Here is a 15,809-nt window from a genome sequence, read left to right as displayed (position 1 = left end):
GTTAAAATAAAAAATAAATAATATATAAACAGTAGTACAAAGATTACCTCTGGTGGGTACCAATGCCGGCCACTATGTACGTGTCTGCTATTGCCCTCAACCTATACTCACCTCCTGTGCCAGCACTGTTCCAGCGGTGTCTGCACTCGCTTTCCCCGGATCTCTCGTGCTGTTGGGACACGTGAAGCTGGTGCGTAATCAGCACTGACGTCACTGTTCCCGCCTACATATGGATTGAACATTAAGAGAAAGCCTGGGATCAGCTGCAGCCCTGGCTTCCTCTTCATGTTCAATCCATACGTAGGTGGGGACAGTGACGCCAGGGTCACGTGTCACAATACCGCAGGAGAGCCCCAGGACCACGAGTGCAGACACCGCGGGAACGGAGCCAGTACGGGAGGCAAGAACAGGCTTTATTATTTTATTAGGACTAAACATTTAGTTCAAGAAAGGGTTGTCCTAGTAGAGAACAACTCCTTTAGCCCCATAGTGATGGCCAATACGCATTTTTACTGACCTGAGACAAGAGAATAACATCCCTGACTGGTGAACATGCAGCAGCTGTCGGCTGTACATTATAGCTCAGGCTCTGTTGCATCGGCCTCGATCAGTGAGGACACAGACTATAGCTGTTAACGCCTTAGATCAGTGGCACCCAATCTCCAGTACCCCAACAGGTCATGTTTTCAGGATTTTCATAATGTTACACATGTGATAGAATTCCTGATGCCTTGACGATACTTCCATCACCTGTGAAATCAGGGCTGTGGAGTCGGTAAGCCAAACCTGCGACTCAGACTCCCAATTTCCCTTACACAAGAGAGCACAGACGGGAGAAGTCAGCACATGGGGAGAGAGTGGATAGGTGGGTGAGCACATTGGGGGAGATTCTCAACTCTGCAAAGCCTGCCCCCATCGTCATATTACCGCCCTCGCATCGTGCCTCCATCTAGTAATAATATATATAAAAAAAATAAATCACTGGATAGATTGAAACATTCTAGCGTTATTGCCACAAAGTGACACTGGTCAGTTTTGAAAAATTTGGCCTCATCACTTAACCCCTTTCCTTCATTGGACGTAATATTCCATGCATGTGCCCTGGGCCCTAATTACCATGGACGGAATATTACGTCATAGCGATAAGCGGCGCCCACGTGGTGAGCGCCGCTTATCACGGCCGGGTGTCAGCTAATTATCATAGCTGACACCCGGCACAATGTGTCAGGGGCGGTCACGGACCGCCCCCAACACGTTAACCCCTTGTACACCGCGATCAAACACGATCGCGGTGTACCGGGGGTTAAAGGGAAGCATCGGCAGGGAGGGGGCTCCCTCCGTGCTTCCCTGAGCCCCCCACAGCAGCGCAATGTGCAGCGCTGCTGCGGGGGTCTCCTTTCCTGCAGGTCCCCGGATCCAATATGGCGGCGGGGACCTCCGGGGGCCTGCAGGGAGCTGGCTTCCTCAGTGCCTGCAAAGCGCAGGCAAGGAGGAAACCTGTACACTGCCTGTGATAGATTGCTGATCTGTCACAGCGATATGTGATGTGACAGATCAGCGATGTCCCACCTGGGACAATGTAATAAAGTAAAAATAGCCAAATAAATTAAAAAAAAAAATAAAAAAAAAAATTCCCCAATAAATTCATTTTTTGGAAATAAAACAAACAATAAAAGTACACATTTGGTATTGCCGCGTCCATAACGACCCGCCCTATAAAACGGTCCCATTAGTTAAGCCCTTAAGCAAACCCCTTAAAAAATAAAAAAATTAAGCAAAAAATAATGATTTATTATCATACTGCCGAACAAAAGTGCAATAACACGCGATCAAAAAGACGTATATAAATATCCATGGTACCGCTGAAAACGTCATCTTGTCCCGCAAAAAACGAGCCGCCATACAGCATCATCAGCAAAAAAATAAAGTTATAGCTCGCAGAATAAAGCGATGCAAAAATATTTTTTATATAAAAATTGTTTTCATTGCATAAAAGCGCCAAAACATAAAAAAACGACAAATGGGGTATCGCTGTAACCGTACTGACCCGAAGAAGAAAACCGCATTATCAATTTGATCACACGCGGAACGGCGTAAAAGCACCACCCAAAAGAAATTCATGAAATGCTGGTTTTTGTAAATTCTGCGTCCCAAAAAAACAAAATAAAAAGCGATCAAAAAATGTCACGTGCCCGAAAATGGTACCAATAAAAACGTCAACTCGTCTCGCAAAAAATAAGACCCCACATGACTCGGTGGGTCAAAATATGGACAAATTATAGCTCTCAATATGTGGTGATGCAAAAACTATTTTTACAATAAAAAGCGTCTATTAGCGTATGACAGCTGCCAAATATAAAAACCCGCCATAAATAGTAAATCAAACCCCCCGTTATCACCCCCCCTTAGTTAGGGAAAATAAAATTAAAAAAATGTATTTATTTCCATTTTCCCATTAGGGCTAGGGCTAGGGGTGTGTTGGGGTTAGGGTTGGAGTTAGAATTGGGGGTTTCCACTGTTTGGGCACATCAGGTGCTCTCCAAACGCAACATGGCGTCTGATCTCAATTCCAGCCAATTCTGCGTTGAAAAAGTCAAATGGTGGTCCTTCCCTTCCAAGCCCTGCCATGCACCCAAACAGTGTTTTACCCCCACATATGGGGTATCAGCCTACTCAGGACAATTTGCAAAACAACTTTTGGGGTCCAATTTCTCCTGTTGCCCTTAGGAAAATAAAAAATTGGGGGCAAAATTATCATTTTTGTGGAAAAAAAAATGATTTTATTTTCACGCTCGGGTGTTATAAACTTCTGTGAAGCCCTTGGGGGTTCAAAGTGCTCACCACACATCTAGATAAGTTCCTTGGGGGAAATAGTTTCCAAAATGGTGTCATTTGTGGGGATTTCCACTGTTTTGGTACATCAGGGGCTCTCCAAACGCGACATGGTGTCCGATCTCAATCCCAGCCAAAATCGTCAAATGGCGCTGCTTCCCTACAGAGCTCTGCCATGCGCCCAAATAGTGGTCTACTCCCACATATGGGGGTATCAGCGTACTCAGGACAAATTGCACAATAACTTTTAGGGTCCTGTTACCCTTGGGAAAATAAAAATTGGGGGTGAAAAGATCATTTTGTGGAAAAAATATGATTTTTTAATTGTACCGCTGTACGTTATAAACTTCTGTGAAGCCCTTGTGGGTTCAAAGTTCTCACCACATATCTAGATAAGTTCCTTGGGGGGTCTAGTTTCCAAAATGGGGTCACTTGTGGGGGGTTTCCACTGTTTAGGTACATCAGGGGCTCTCCAAACGTGACATGGCGTCCGATCTGAATTCCAGCCAATTTTGCATTGTAAAAGTCAAACGGCGCTCCTTCCCTTCTGAGCTCTGCCATGCGCCGAAACAGTGGTTCCCCCCCACATATCAGGTATCAGCGTACTCAGGACAAATTGAACAATAATTTTTGCAGTCCAATTTCTCCCGTTACCCTTGGTAAAATAAAAAAAATTGAACCTGAAGTATTTTTTTTGTGACAAAAAAGTTGAATGTTCATTTTTTTTTTAAATATTCAAAAAATTCCTGTGAAGCAATTGAAGGGTTAATAAACTCCTTGAATGTGGTTTTGAGCACCTTAAGGGGTGCAGTTTTTAGAATGGTGTCACTTTTGGGTATTTTCTATTATATAGACCCTTCAAAGTGACTTCAAATGTAATGTGGTCCGTAAAAATAAAATGGTGTTGCAAAAATGAGAAATCGCTGGTCAACTTTTAACCCTTATAACTTCCTAACAAAAAAAAAATTTTGGTTCCAAAATTGTGCTGATATAAAGTAAATATGTGGGAAACGTGACTTATTAAGTTTTTTTGTGTGCCATATCTCTGTGATTTAAGGGCATAAAAATTCAAAGTTGGAAAATTGCGAAATTTCCATTTTTTTCACAAATAAACGCAAGTTATATGAATGAAATTTTACCACTAACATGAAGTACAATATGTCACGAGAAAACGTCAGAATCACCGGGATCCATGGAAGCGTTCCAGAGTTATGACCTCATAAAGGGACAGTGGTCAGAATTGTAAAAATTGGACCGGGAGTTAACGTGCAAACCACCCTTGGTAGTGAAGGGGTTAAGGGTTAAAACTTTGCATCGCTAACATGATAAGTGGTGCTGCCACTCAGACAGGACAGGTTTGAGCTCTAAAGTCACTCATGGTTTTACCCTTTTATACTAAGGCAGCATTCACACTGTGTCATGGTCCACGTTTCATGGTCCAGACAGAATTCTCCTGACCTGAATTCAACAGCCTCAACGGCATCCATGTCAGACGGTCAAGTTCAGTTAGGACACCAGCAGCGTGCTTCATGATCTGTACCTTGGCCACAAGCACATGTTCTTGAGTTGCAGTGCGACACATTTCAGCTTGAGCTCAGTGTCAATATGTCCACACAACAGATATCTGTAGTGGAAGATCTGCAGTAGAATAATAGAGCTGGTAAGTAGATGACCTTTCAACAAACATTACCTACACCATTGGCAATCCTTACACGGATACTGACATGGAAAATTTGCAGCTTGCCAATTCTTTGTTAATTTTGTTGTGGATTAAATCCGCAATAAATTCAGCACAAACAGTTCTACCGCAACCACTTCTTAAAGCTGGTGTTTGCCACGGTCTGCTAAAAATCTCAGTGTGTGTGCATGAAAATACTTATCACTTGCTGTCTACTGAGGTTTCCAGCAATAGGTCCACCTCCTCCTGGATCACGTGATCGCAGTTGTGGCCAGCCGGCTCACGACACCATCTTTTGTCTGGGCCTGAAGTCAGTTCCTCAATATAAGTTTATGGGATGCAGAACAAGACTCTCAGACTTAGGCCTGTTTCACACATTTTTTTTGTCAGTCAAAATCAGCTAAAATGGCGGATAGCGGATCCGTTCCTGTACTGACCACAACGTTTGTCACCGAACTGAGAGAGAGAAAATTTTTCAGCCGCCAGAACAGAGTTTAGGGTTAAATTTCCAGCTGAGAGAAGCCTTTCAGGCATGCGCAGTGAGAAGTGCGGATCCTGCCGGCCGAAAAAACGTTGCATGGTCCGTTCGGGCATGTCGGCGGACGTCAAAATTTTGGCAAAAAAACGTATCCAACGGATTGCCATCCGTCAAAATCCGCCGGTAATGCAACTCAATGGGGAAAAAAAACGGATCCGCCAAGAAAAAAGTCGGATCTGTTTTTTTTGCAAAACGGCGGATTTTGACTGATGGACACATGATGTGTGAAACAGGCCTTACAGGAACTACCAGTTTCCAGTGTGAGCCAGCAGAAGAGAGCTGTGGTCAATGATGCAGGAGAGGACCGGAGAAGCGCTGGAAACTGCAAAAGACAGCAACCAATAATAATAATAATAATAATTTTTATTTATATAGCGCCAACATATTCCGCAGCACTTTACAATTAAGCGGGGACATGTACAGACAATAAATTCAATACAAGTTAAGACAATTCAAACAATGACATTAGGCGTGAGGTCCCTGCTCGCAAGCTTACAATCTACAAGGAAATGGGGGGACACAGTAGGTGAGAAATGCTTGTTAATTCAGGTCTGGCAATTATAATAACCAATGAGTATTTTAATGCAACCAATACACAACAGAACTCACGGATGGGAAAAACAAAAACCCCAACATTAGAATGGGATTTTAATTGCCCCTAAATAAGCGGCCCTGCATAGTGTGGTAACATCGCTCTCCAGGGAGCTTCAGAACAGTACACAACCATTAACAGGACTGGGTATTAAAAGCTCCACAGTACAGAGCCTACATAAGGCATGTGGTGACCTAATGGAAGGATAGGGCTAATTATACGTTTGGACATTTCTAGCTGCTGCTCCAGCTCGTTTCCACCTCCGTGTGTCAGAGGGCAGCTCTCCGCACAGCAAACACATCAGGTGTGGCCACGTATGACCTCAGTTGTTTATGACAGATCAATCACAAGTAAAATGTTCTCGCAAATGCCGGGGGCTTGAAGCAAAACCAGATAGCTGAGGTCTATTGGCTGACGTTATGTGCTCACTGATCCCCACAGTAAAGACTCTCCTCAGTATCCTCTAACGCATGGATTTATTTTTATTCACCTATAAATAGGAAAGAATGTAGCAGGGCTATTTTTCCCAGAAAATCACACCATTTAGGGCAAGTGAAAGAAAACTGCCGATAACAGCTTGGCAAGTCTGCCTGAGCCTTAAAGGAGTATTTCCATATTAAAAGGGTCTGTCATATAAATAGGCCATTAGGCCAGGTTCATACTGTGTTAATGCAGTCTGTTCCACGCATAGTGTTGACGGATTGCGTTAACGCTACTGCATAACACAATCGCGTTATGCTATACCGCTAGGGCAGACGCTTCATCTGCGCTAGCAGAGACGGACCCTCGGACGCTGCAGACCACGTCCGAGGGTCCATCATAGAATGACGGCACATCGCTAACGCATTGCGCTTATGGCATGCGTTAGTGATGCGCTCGTTATGGCAGCGTTAACATCGCGTTATGCCGCAGTGTAACGCAATCCGTTAAACGGGCTGCCTAAACGCAGTATGAACCTGGCCTTATCTTCATGTAACCACATGAATAAAGCTGGATTCAGACATTCATGTGTCCCGATTTGTGTACGGACCAGCTGTGGGTCTCCCAACCTGAAACAGACACCCTCAAATAATCCTAGAAGTCTGTCATGTACTCCGACTGTGACACGCGAATTTGTGAATTCAACATTATACAAAACAACCGGTATACACATGTATCTAAAGAACGCTGAGGAGTTCTCCAAAGCCCATTTTCATATTCCGCTTTAGGAACTTTGAGGCACTTCCTCTGCACTAAAATAGGAAAAGCATTATGCCAGCTCACCAATTCAAGTGTTCCAGCCTTAAATGCAGACCAGATAATTCACATATCCAAAACAGGTGAAACAAGGTATATAACCAGACAGAAATGAGGGCATTTTAAGAGGAGATGGAAACAATTTTTCTAATTTTCTTTTTCTTCTGCACCCATCTCCTGGTTGCAGGCTTGTGGCCAGGGGAGAACCTAGAGCACAAGCCCCTGGTGATAAGTGGAGGTGCCAGCCATTACCTATCCAGTGCTATGGCTACAATAAGCACCAGACCGCTATGGATACATTGGTTGTGTTTAATTTTGCAACTCAGCCACATTTCTTTGTATGGGGACGACACTAGATACCAAACAACTCACGTATGACAGCGGCACGGTCTTTATTCTTTAGGCGGAGGCTACACAGTGACTATAACCATCATGAGGCCTGTGTAATCGTTCCCGAGTAGCTGAGGCACTGGGCATGCATATAGCCAGGGCTGTGTAGTCTGTGTTCATTTTGGTGGAGTTGGAGTCAGTATAAAATGGACAGATTCCTAAAATATATAATAAATTGGGTTAAGCAGTTCAGTGCAGGATGTGCTGCCAGTGTTTTCACAAGGATTTGGGGAAGTTATGAAATGCTATAAATGTCTGTTCTGGTCATGATAAGGCTCTCGGCTTGTAGTGACCAGTGCTGTGGAGTCAGAGTCAGGGAAATTGAGGAGTTGGTGTCAGGGTCAGGCTACTTTCACACTAGCGTTTCCTGGAGCTGCGGAGGGATGCGCACAGCCGCCGTGAAGCTCCACCAACAGTCGCACCTCTTCCGATCAGCTCCGCCTATGGGCACATGACACTGCATGCAACCTGCGTACCCTATCTTTAGCATTGGGTACGCAGGTATGCGTTTGCCGGCGCATGCGTCCTTTTGACAGTGCGCCTAGAGCACCAAAATGCAACACGGTGCGTTTGGCGCAGGTCAGCGCACCGTCAAAAAGATGCATGCGCCGGCAAACGCATACCTCCGCACGGCCTGCATACCCAATGCTAAAGAGGGTACGCAGGTCGCATGCAGCGTCATGCGCCCATAGGTGGAGCTGACGGGACGAGGCGCAGCCGTGGGAAGAGCTTCACGGCGGCCGTGCGCATCCCTCCGCAACTCCAGGAAACGCTAGTGTGAAAGTAGCCTCAGTGGTTTGGCTTCCCGACTCCACAGCCCTGCGTATAACCTCGGCGCAACATGACAACAACACAACTGAATAACGTGGCGCATGTCCTGGTAAGTCTAGGTTACAATGCTATGGTCGAAGTCTGAATGCCAATCTGATAGGAACTACTCCCAGGATAGACTGATGTTGTCATAGGCTCCCATACACCACAAAAACACATAGCATGCAGTATACAATTATTGCAACAAATCACTGAGGTTGATGAATGCCATGGCATGTATCCACACAGTGGCCAGAGACCTACCTCATGAGGGCAGTAGCCACAATAATCGTGTGGACTTTAGTTAATTGAGGTTTATGTCATTACGGAGCAACATGGACCTTTGTCACGCATATTGAAGAGTAGTATGCAGATATGTACCATTTAAAAGGATTGTCTAGTTTAAGAAAAAAAAAAAAGTCTGTTTGCTCTGTGAGACTGCTGAATAGTGAGAGTACGTAATGTATACACTGTCATGATTCCACTGTGGTGGGTGATCACATACCGAATGGTCACATTTGTTTTTTCTTCATACAAGAAAAGTGCAGGAGGGTTGTCGGCACATGACTGCCCCCACAGGGTGCCTGGGAATCGTGAGAGTGTGTTCCACATGCCGTCACCAGCCGGTAGTCTTTCAAAGTGACTGCAGAATTTTTATTTCAGCACAGACAATCCCTTTAAATGCCGAACACATTATTTGGCACTAGTCAAAAAAAATAAAAAATCATGGCAACAGGCAGATTTATTGGCAACTGATGCCACATATCACTACACACAATAACAGATCATTACACTGGCATATAGGGCAGAGCCCAGAAGGAAAGAGTCCACATGTAAGGTAACACAGCCCCATATCTGTAGGTATACTCCTGTACGGTAACACAGCCCCATATCTGCAGGTATACCGACACCCTGTACAGCAACACAGCCCCATATCTGCAGGTATACCGACACCCTGTACGGCAACACAGCCCCATCTCTGCAGGTATACCGACACCCTGTACGGCAGCACAGCCCCATCTCTGTAGGTATACAGACACCCTGTACGGCAGCACAGCCCCATCTCTGTAGGTATACAGACACCCTGTACGGCAGCACAGCCCCATCTCTGTAGGTATACAGACACCCTGTACGGCAGCACAGCCCCATCTCTGTAGGTATACAGACACCCTGTACGGCAGCACAGCCCCATCTCTGTAGGTATACAGACACCCTGTACGGCAGCACAGCCCCATCTCTGTAGGTATACAGACACCCTGTACGGCAGCACAGCCCCATCTCTGTAGGTATACAGACACCCTGTACGGCAGCACAGCCCCATCTCTGTAGGTATACAGACACCCTGTACGGCAGCACAGCCCCATCTCTGTAGGTATACAGACACCCTGTACGGCAGCACAGCCCCATCTCTGTAGGTATACAGACACCCTGTACGGCAGCACAGCCCCATCTCTGTAGGTATACAGACACCCTGTACGGCAGCACAGCCCCATCTCTGTAGGTATACAGACACCCTGTACGGCAGCACAGCCCCATCTCTGTAGGTATACAGACACCCTGTACGGCAGCACAGCCCCATCTCTGTAGGTATACAGACACCCTGTACGGCAGCACAGCCCCATCTCTGTAGGTATACAGACACCCTGTACGGCAGCACAGCCCCATCTCTGTAGGTATACAGACACCCTGTACGGCAGCACAGCCCCATCTCTGTAGGTATACAGACACCCTGTACGGCAGCACAGCCCCATCTCTGTAGGTATACAGACACCCTGTACGGCAGCACAGCCCCATCTCTGTAGGTATACAGACACCCTGTACGGCAGCACAGCCCCATCTCTGTAGGTATACAGACACCCTGTACGGCAGCACAGCCCCATCTCTGTAGGTATACAGACACCCTGTACGGCAGCACAGCCCCATCTCTGTAGGTATACAGACACCCTGTACGGCAGCACAGCCCCATCTCTGTAGGTATACAGACACCCTGTACGGCAGCACAGCCCCATCTCTGTAGGTATACAGACACCCTGTACGGCAGCACAGCCCCATCTCTGTAGGTATACAGACACCCTGTACGGCAGCACAGCCCCATCTCTGTAGGTATACAGACACCCTGTACGGCAGCACAGCCCCATCTCTGTAGGTATACAGACACCCTGTACGGCAGCACAGCCCCATCTCTGTAGGTATACAGACACCCTGTACGGCAGCACAGCCCCATCTCTGTAGGTATACCGACACCCTGTACGGCAGCACAGCCCCATCTCTGTAGGTATACCGACACCCTGTACGGCAGCACAGCCCCATCTCTGTAGGTATACCGACACCCTGTACGGCAGCACAGCCCCATCTCTGTAGGTATACCGTCACCCTGTACGGCAGCACAGCCCCATCTCTGTAGGTATACCATCACCCTGTACGGCAGCACAGCCCCATCTCTGTAGGTATACAGACACCCTGTACGGCAGCACAGCCCCATCTCTGTAGGTATACAGACACCCTGTACGGCAGCACAGCCCCATCTCTGTAGGTATACAGACACCCTGTACGGCAGCACAGCCCCATCTCTGTAGGTATACAGACACCCTGTACGGCAGCACAGCCCCATCTCTGTAGGTATACAGACACCCTGTACGGCAGCACAGCCCCATCTCTGTAGGTATACAGACACCCTGTACGGCAGCACAGCCCCATCTCTGTAGGTATACCATCACCCTGTACGGCAGCACAGCCCCATCTCTGTGGGTATACCATCACCCTGTACGGCAGCACAGCCCCATCTCTGTGGGTATACCATCACCCTGTACAGCAGCACAGCCCCATCTCTGTAGGTATACCATCACCCTGTACAGCAGCACAGCCCCATCTCGGTAGGTATACCATCACCCTGTACAGCAGCACAGCCCCATCTCTGTAGGTATACCGACAGCCTGAATGGTAACAACCCCATACAGTGAAGGAAATTATTATTTGATCACTTGCTGATTTTGTAAGTTTGCCCACTGACAAAGACATGAACAGTCTATAATTTTAATGGTAGGTTAATTTTAGCATTGACAGATAGCATATCAAAAATAAAATTCACACAATCACATTGTGTAAATTCTATACATTTTTATTTTGCAGTGAGAAATAAGTATTTGATCCCTCTGACAAACAAGACTTAATACTTGGTGGCAAAAACCTTGTTGGCAAGCACAGCATTCAGACTTTTTTGCAGTTGATGATGAGGTTTGCGCACATGTCAGAAGGAATTTTGGTCCACTCCTCTTTGCAGATCATCTATAAATCATTAAGATTTTGACGTTGTTGCTCAGCAACTCGGAGCTTCAACAACCTCCATAAGTTTCCTATGGGATTACGGTCTGTAGACTGGCTAGGCCACTTCATGACCTTAATGTGCTTCTTTTTGAACCACTCCTTTGTTGCCTTGGCTTTATCTTTTGGGTCATTCTCTTGCTGGAAGACCCAGCCTTGACCCATTTTTAATGTCCTGGCGGAGGGAAGGAGGTTGTCACTCAGGATTTTATGGTACATGGCTCCATCCATTCTCCCACTGATGCGGTGAAGTAGTCTGGGCCCTTAGCAGGGAAACACCCCCAAAACAATGTTTCCACCTCCATGCTTGCTAGTGGGGACGGTGTTCTTTGGGTCATAGGCAGCATTTATCTTCCTCCAAACACAGCAAGTTGAGTTAATGCCAAAGACCTCAATTTTTGTCTCATCTGACCACAGCACCTTCTCCCAATCACTCACAGAAACATCCAGGTGTTCATTGGCAAACTTCAGACAGACCTGCGCCTGTGCCTTCCAGAGCAGGGAGACCTTGCGGGCACTGCAGGATATTAACTAAACTTTTTCAGCGTAATGTGATAGCAATGATTTATTTGGTGACTGTGGTCCCAGTGGTCTTGGGATTATCATCAAGCCCCCCATTTAGTTTTAGGGTACCGTTACACCTAGCGATGCACCAGCGATCCCAACCAGCGATATGACGCGGTCAGGATCGCTGGTGCATCGCTAAGTGGTCACTAGTGAGCTGCCACTCAGGCAGATCTCACCAGCGACATCGCTGGGGACGGGGATCGCTACTTACCTGTCAGACGAGGCGATCCTGCGTCCTCCCGCCCGGCTCCACGCGTCACTCGTCGTCACAGCAGGAAGCGCCGCAGGAAGTGGACGACGAGGAGTGGTCCAGGAGCTTCTCGCGCGATCAGCGATAACCAGCGGGGGAGCCGGTCGGAGGCAAGTATCAGACACAGCGATATCGCTCGCAATATCGCTGTAACGTCACAAAATCGGTGACTTTACAGCGATATTGCAGTGTGTAACTGGGGCTTACGGCTGATCTCTCACCTTCCTTATGATGAAGGATACCCCCCAGGAGGTGAGATTTTGCATGGTGCCCCAGATCGATGTCGATTGACAGTCATATTATATTTCTCCCATTTTCTAGCTTTCGCACCAACAGCTGTCTTTTTCTAAAGCTGGAGTCACACAAAGCAACTCACCAGCGATCCCGACAACGATATCAACGTGTCAGGATCGCTGGTGAGTCACTATGTGATCGCTGGTGAGCTGTCACACAGACAGCTTCACCAGCGATCAGCACAGCGACGCCGAGCGCGCGGCATTGCTGTGTTTGTTAGTTACCCCGGTACACAGCCCCACATCATCCGCCGGTATACCCCGGTACACAGCCCCACATCATCCGCCGGTATACCCCGGTACACAGCCCCACATCATCCGCCGGTATACCCCGGTACACAGCCCCACATCATCCGCCGGTATACCCCGGTACACAGCCCCACATCATCCGCCGGTATACCCCGGTACACAGCCCCACATCATCCGCCGGTATACCCCGGTACACAGCCCCACATCATCCGCCGGTATACCCCGGTACACAGCCCCACATCATCCGCAGGTATACCCCGGTACACAGCCCCACATCATCCGCAGGTATACCCCGGTACACAGCCCCACATCATCCGCAGGTATACCCCGGTACACAGCCCCACATCATCCGCAGGTATACCCCGGTACACAGCCCCACATCATCCGCAGGTATACCCCGGTACACAGCCCCACATCATCCGCAGGTATACCCCGGTACACAGCCCCACATCATCCGCAGGTATACCCCGGTACACAGCCCCACATCATCCGTAGGTATACAGCCCCACATCTGTAGGTATACCCCGGTACACAGCCCCACATCTGTAGGTATACCCCGGTACACAGCCCCACATCTGTAGGTATACCCCGGTACACAGCCCCACATCTGTAGGTATACCCCGGTACACAGCCCCACATCTGTAGGTATATCCCGGTACACAGCCCCACATCTGTAGGTATACCCCGGTACACAGCCCCACATCTGTAGGTATATCCCGGTACACAGCCCCACATCTGTAGGTATATCCCGGTACACAGCCCCACATCTGTAGGTATACCCCGGTACACAGCCCCACATCTGTAGGTATACCCCGGTACACAGCCCCACATCTGTAGGTATACCCCGGTACACAGCCCCACATCATCCGCAGGTATACCCCGGTACACAGCCCCACATCATCCGCAGGTATACCCCGGTACACAGCCCCACATCATCCGCAGGTATACCCCGGTACACAGCCCCACATCATCCGTAGGTATACAGCCCCACATCTGTAGGTATACCCCGGTACACAGCCCCACATCTGTAGGTATACCCCGGTACACAGCCCCACATCTGTAGGTATACCCCGGTACACAGCCCCACATCTGTAGGTATACCCCGGTACACAGCCCCACATCTGTAGGTATACCCCGGTACACAGCCCCACATCTGTAGGTATACCCCGGTACACAGCCCCACATCTGTAGGTATACCCCGGTACACAGCCCCACATCTGTAGGTATATCCCGGTACACAGCCCCACATCTGTAGGTATACCCCGGTACACAGCCCCACATCTGTAGGTATACCCCGGTACACAGCCCCACATCTGTAGGTATACCCCGGTACACAGCCCCACATCTGTAGGTATACCCCGGTACACAGCCCCACATCTGTAGGTATACCCCTGTACAATAACAGTCCGGGGGGGGGGGGAATCAGGAGCAGCACCCACCTTGCACGGGAAGAGGACAGCGGAGGCCACCTTCTCCATCGCCAGGTTCCGGATGCTGGGGGTTAGAGACGCCCTACACGAGGGGCAGCAGCTCAGCTTCTGGCGGCATTGGTTACACACGAGGTGCCCGGCCTGGCACTGCAGGATGGGCGGCAGCACATAGTCGAAGCACACCGGACACTCGAATAGCGACGTCAGCTCGTGGTGCTGCTGGGACACGGGGCCCGGGATCGCCGCTGCCGCCGCCGGGGACGGTGGAGGGGCGGCAGGGCCGGAGGCAGCAGATATCGTGGTGCTGGTGACCGCGGGGGATGGTGTGTGCGGCGGAGGCGGCTTCTGTTTACCGCAGGGCTTGCTCGCACAGGGTCCGGCGGAGGACGGGCGGCTCATGTCTGTCCGAATCAACCATGGAACTTGGCGGAGCGCTCCGGGGAAGCAGAGAGGAAACTTCCCGACAGCGGAGGGAGCAGAACGGCTCAGCTCACCGAGCTCCTACACAGTCCGCCCCTCCAGCGCTACCAGTGGCGACACGGCTCTGCCTACCTTCTGGAACATTTCACACGTCATCGCCGCCGACGTCACAGGCGCCATGTGATAGAGCAGCGGAGGCGGAGCTTGCTAAAATCACATGACTAGGTCTCAGGATGTGACGTCAGCTGTCAGTGTGGCAAACAAACTTGTCGGGAAAGTGTCCACTGCACAGGGTGCGGGCGCTGTGGTGCCGATACTACACCGAGTCACATGGTACAGCCCAGTCATGTGACCTCACTTTGTTTTCTTAGCCCGGGATGAAGTCATGTGACCATATTGGCGATGACGGAGGAGGAGATGCCGGAGTCCTGCTGTGCTGTGCCTGGCAGGAGGCTGAGATGCCGGAGACCTGCTGTGCCGGGCGGGGCAGGAGGCTGAGATGCCGGAGTCCTGCTGTGCTGTGCCTGGCAGGAGGCTGAGATGCCGGAGTCCTGCTGTGCTGTGCCTGGCAGGAGGCTGAGATGCCGGAGACCTGCTGTGCCGGGCGTTGCAGGAGGCTGAGATGCCGGAGTCCTGCTGTGCTGTGCCTGGCAGAAGGCTGAGATGCCGGAGTCCTGCTGTGCTGTGCTGTGCCGGGCGTTGCAGGAGGCTGGGATGCCGGAGTCCTGCTGTGCTGTGCCTGGCAGGAGGCTGAGATGCCGGAGTCCTGCTGTGCTGTGCCTGGCAGGAGGCTGAGATGCCGGAGTCCTGCTGTGGCGGGCGGTGAAGGAGGCTGACATGCCGGAGTCCTGCTGTGCTGTGCCTGGCAGGAGGCTGAGATGCCGGAGACCTGCTGTGGCGGGCGGTGAAGGAGGCTGACATGCCGGAGTCCTGCTGTGCTGTGCCTGGCAGGAGGCTGAGATGCCGGAGTCCTGCTGTGCCGGGCGGTGAAGGAGGCTGAGATGCCGGAGTCCTGCTGTGCCGGGCGGTGAAGGAGGCTGAGATGCCGGAGTCCTGCTGTGCGGGTGCGGGTGGGTCCACTCGGTACCGGGCCGGTGTCAGCGGGATGTGTCACAGCGGCGGTGACCCGGTCCGTGGCCCTGGGCGCCCAAGTAATTGGAGAATTGAAATGGTGAAATGTAATTGATTGAATGAATAGTTCGT

General features: G+C 49.7%; 1 protein-coding gene across 2 annotated transcripts in view; it reads right to left on the bottom strand.

The window, feature by feature from the left end:
• SIAH2 (siah E3 ubiquitin protein ligase 2) overlaps nt 1-14,732 on the bottom strand; it is a 200,541-nt gene extending 185,809 nt beyond the window's left edge. The window contains exon 1 of one of the 2 annotated variants that reach the window (XM_073579070.1): nt 14,196-14,732. In XM_073579070.1, coding sequence (XP_073435171.1) covers nt 14,196-14,585 — 390 coding nt within the window. In that variant the 5' untranslated portion in view covers nt 14,586-14,732. The remainder of the gene's footprint in view (nt 1-14,195) is intronic. The other variant, XM_073579066.1, reaches the window with a different exon arrangement.
• Between the last annotated feature and the right edge of the window lie 1,077 nt (nt 14,733-15,809).

Source organism: Dendrobates tinctorius, unplaced genomic scaffold (genome assembly GCF_039654945.1).
Source record: "Dendrobates tinctorius isolate UK_male_01 unplaced genomic scaffold, ASM3965494v1 ptg000060l, whole genome shotgun sequence".
Lineage (NCBI taxonomy): Eukaryota > Metazoa > Chordata > Amphibia > Anura > Dendrobatidae > Dendrobates > Dendrobates tinctorius.
This window is presented reverse-complemented; position numbering and strand designations above follow the sequence as displayed.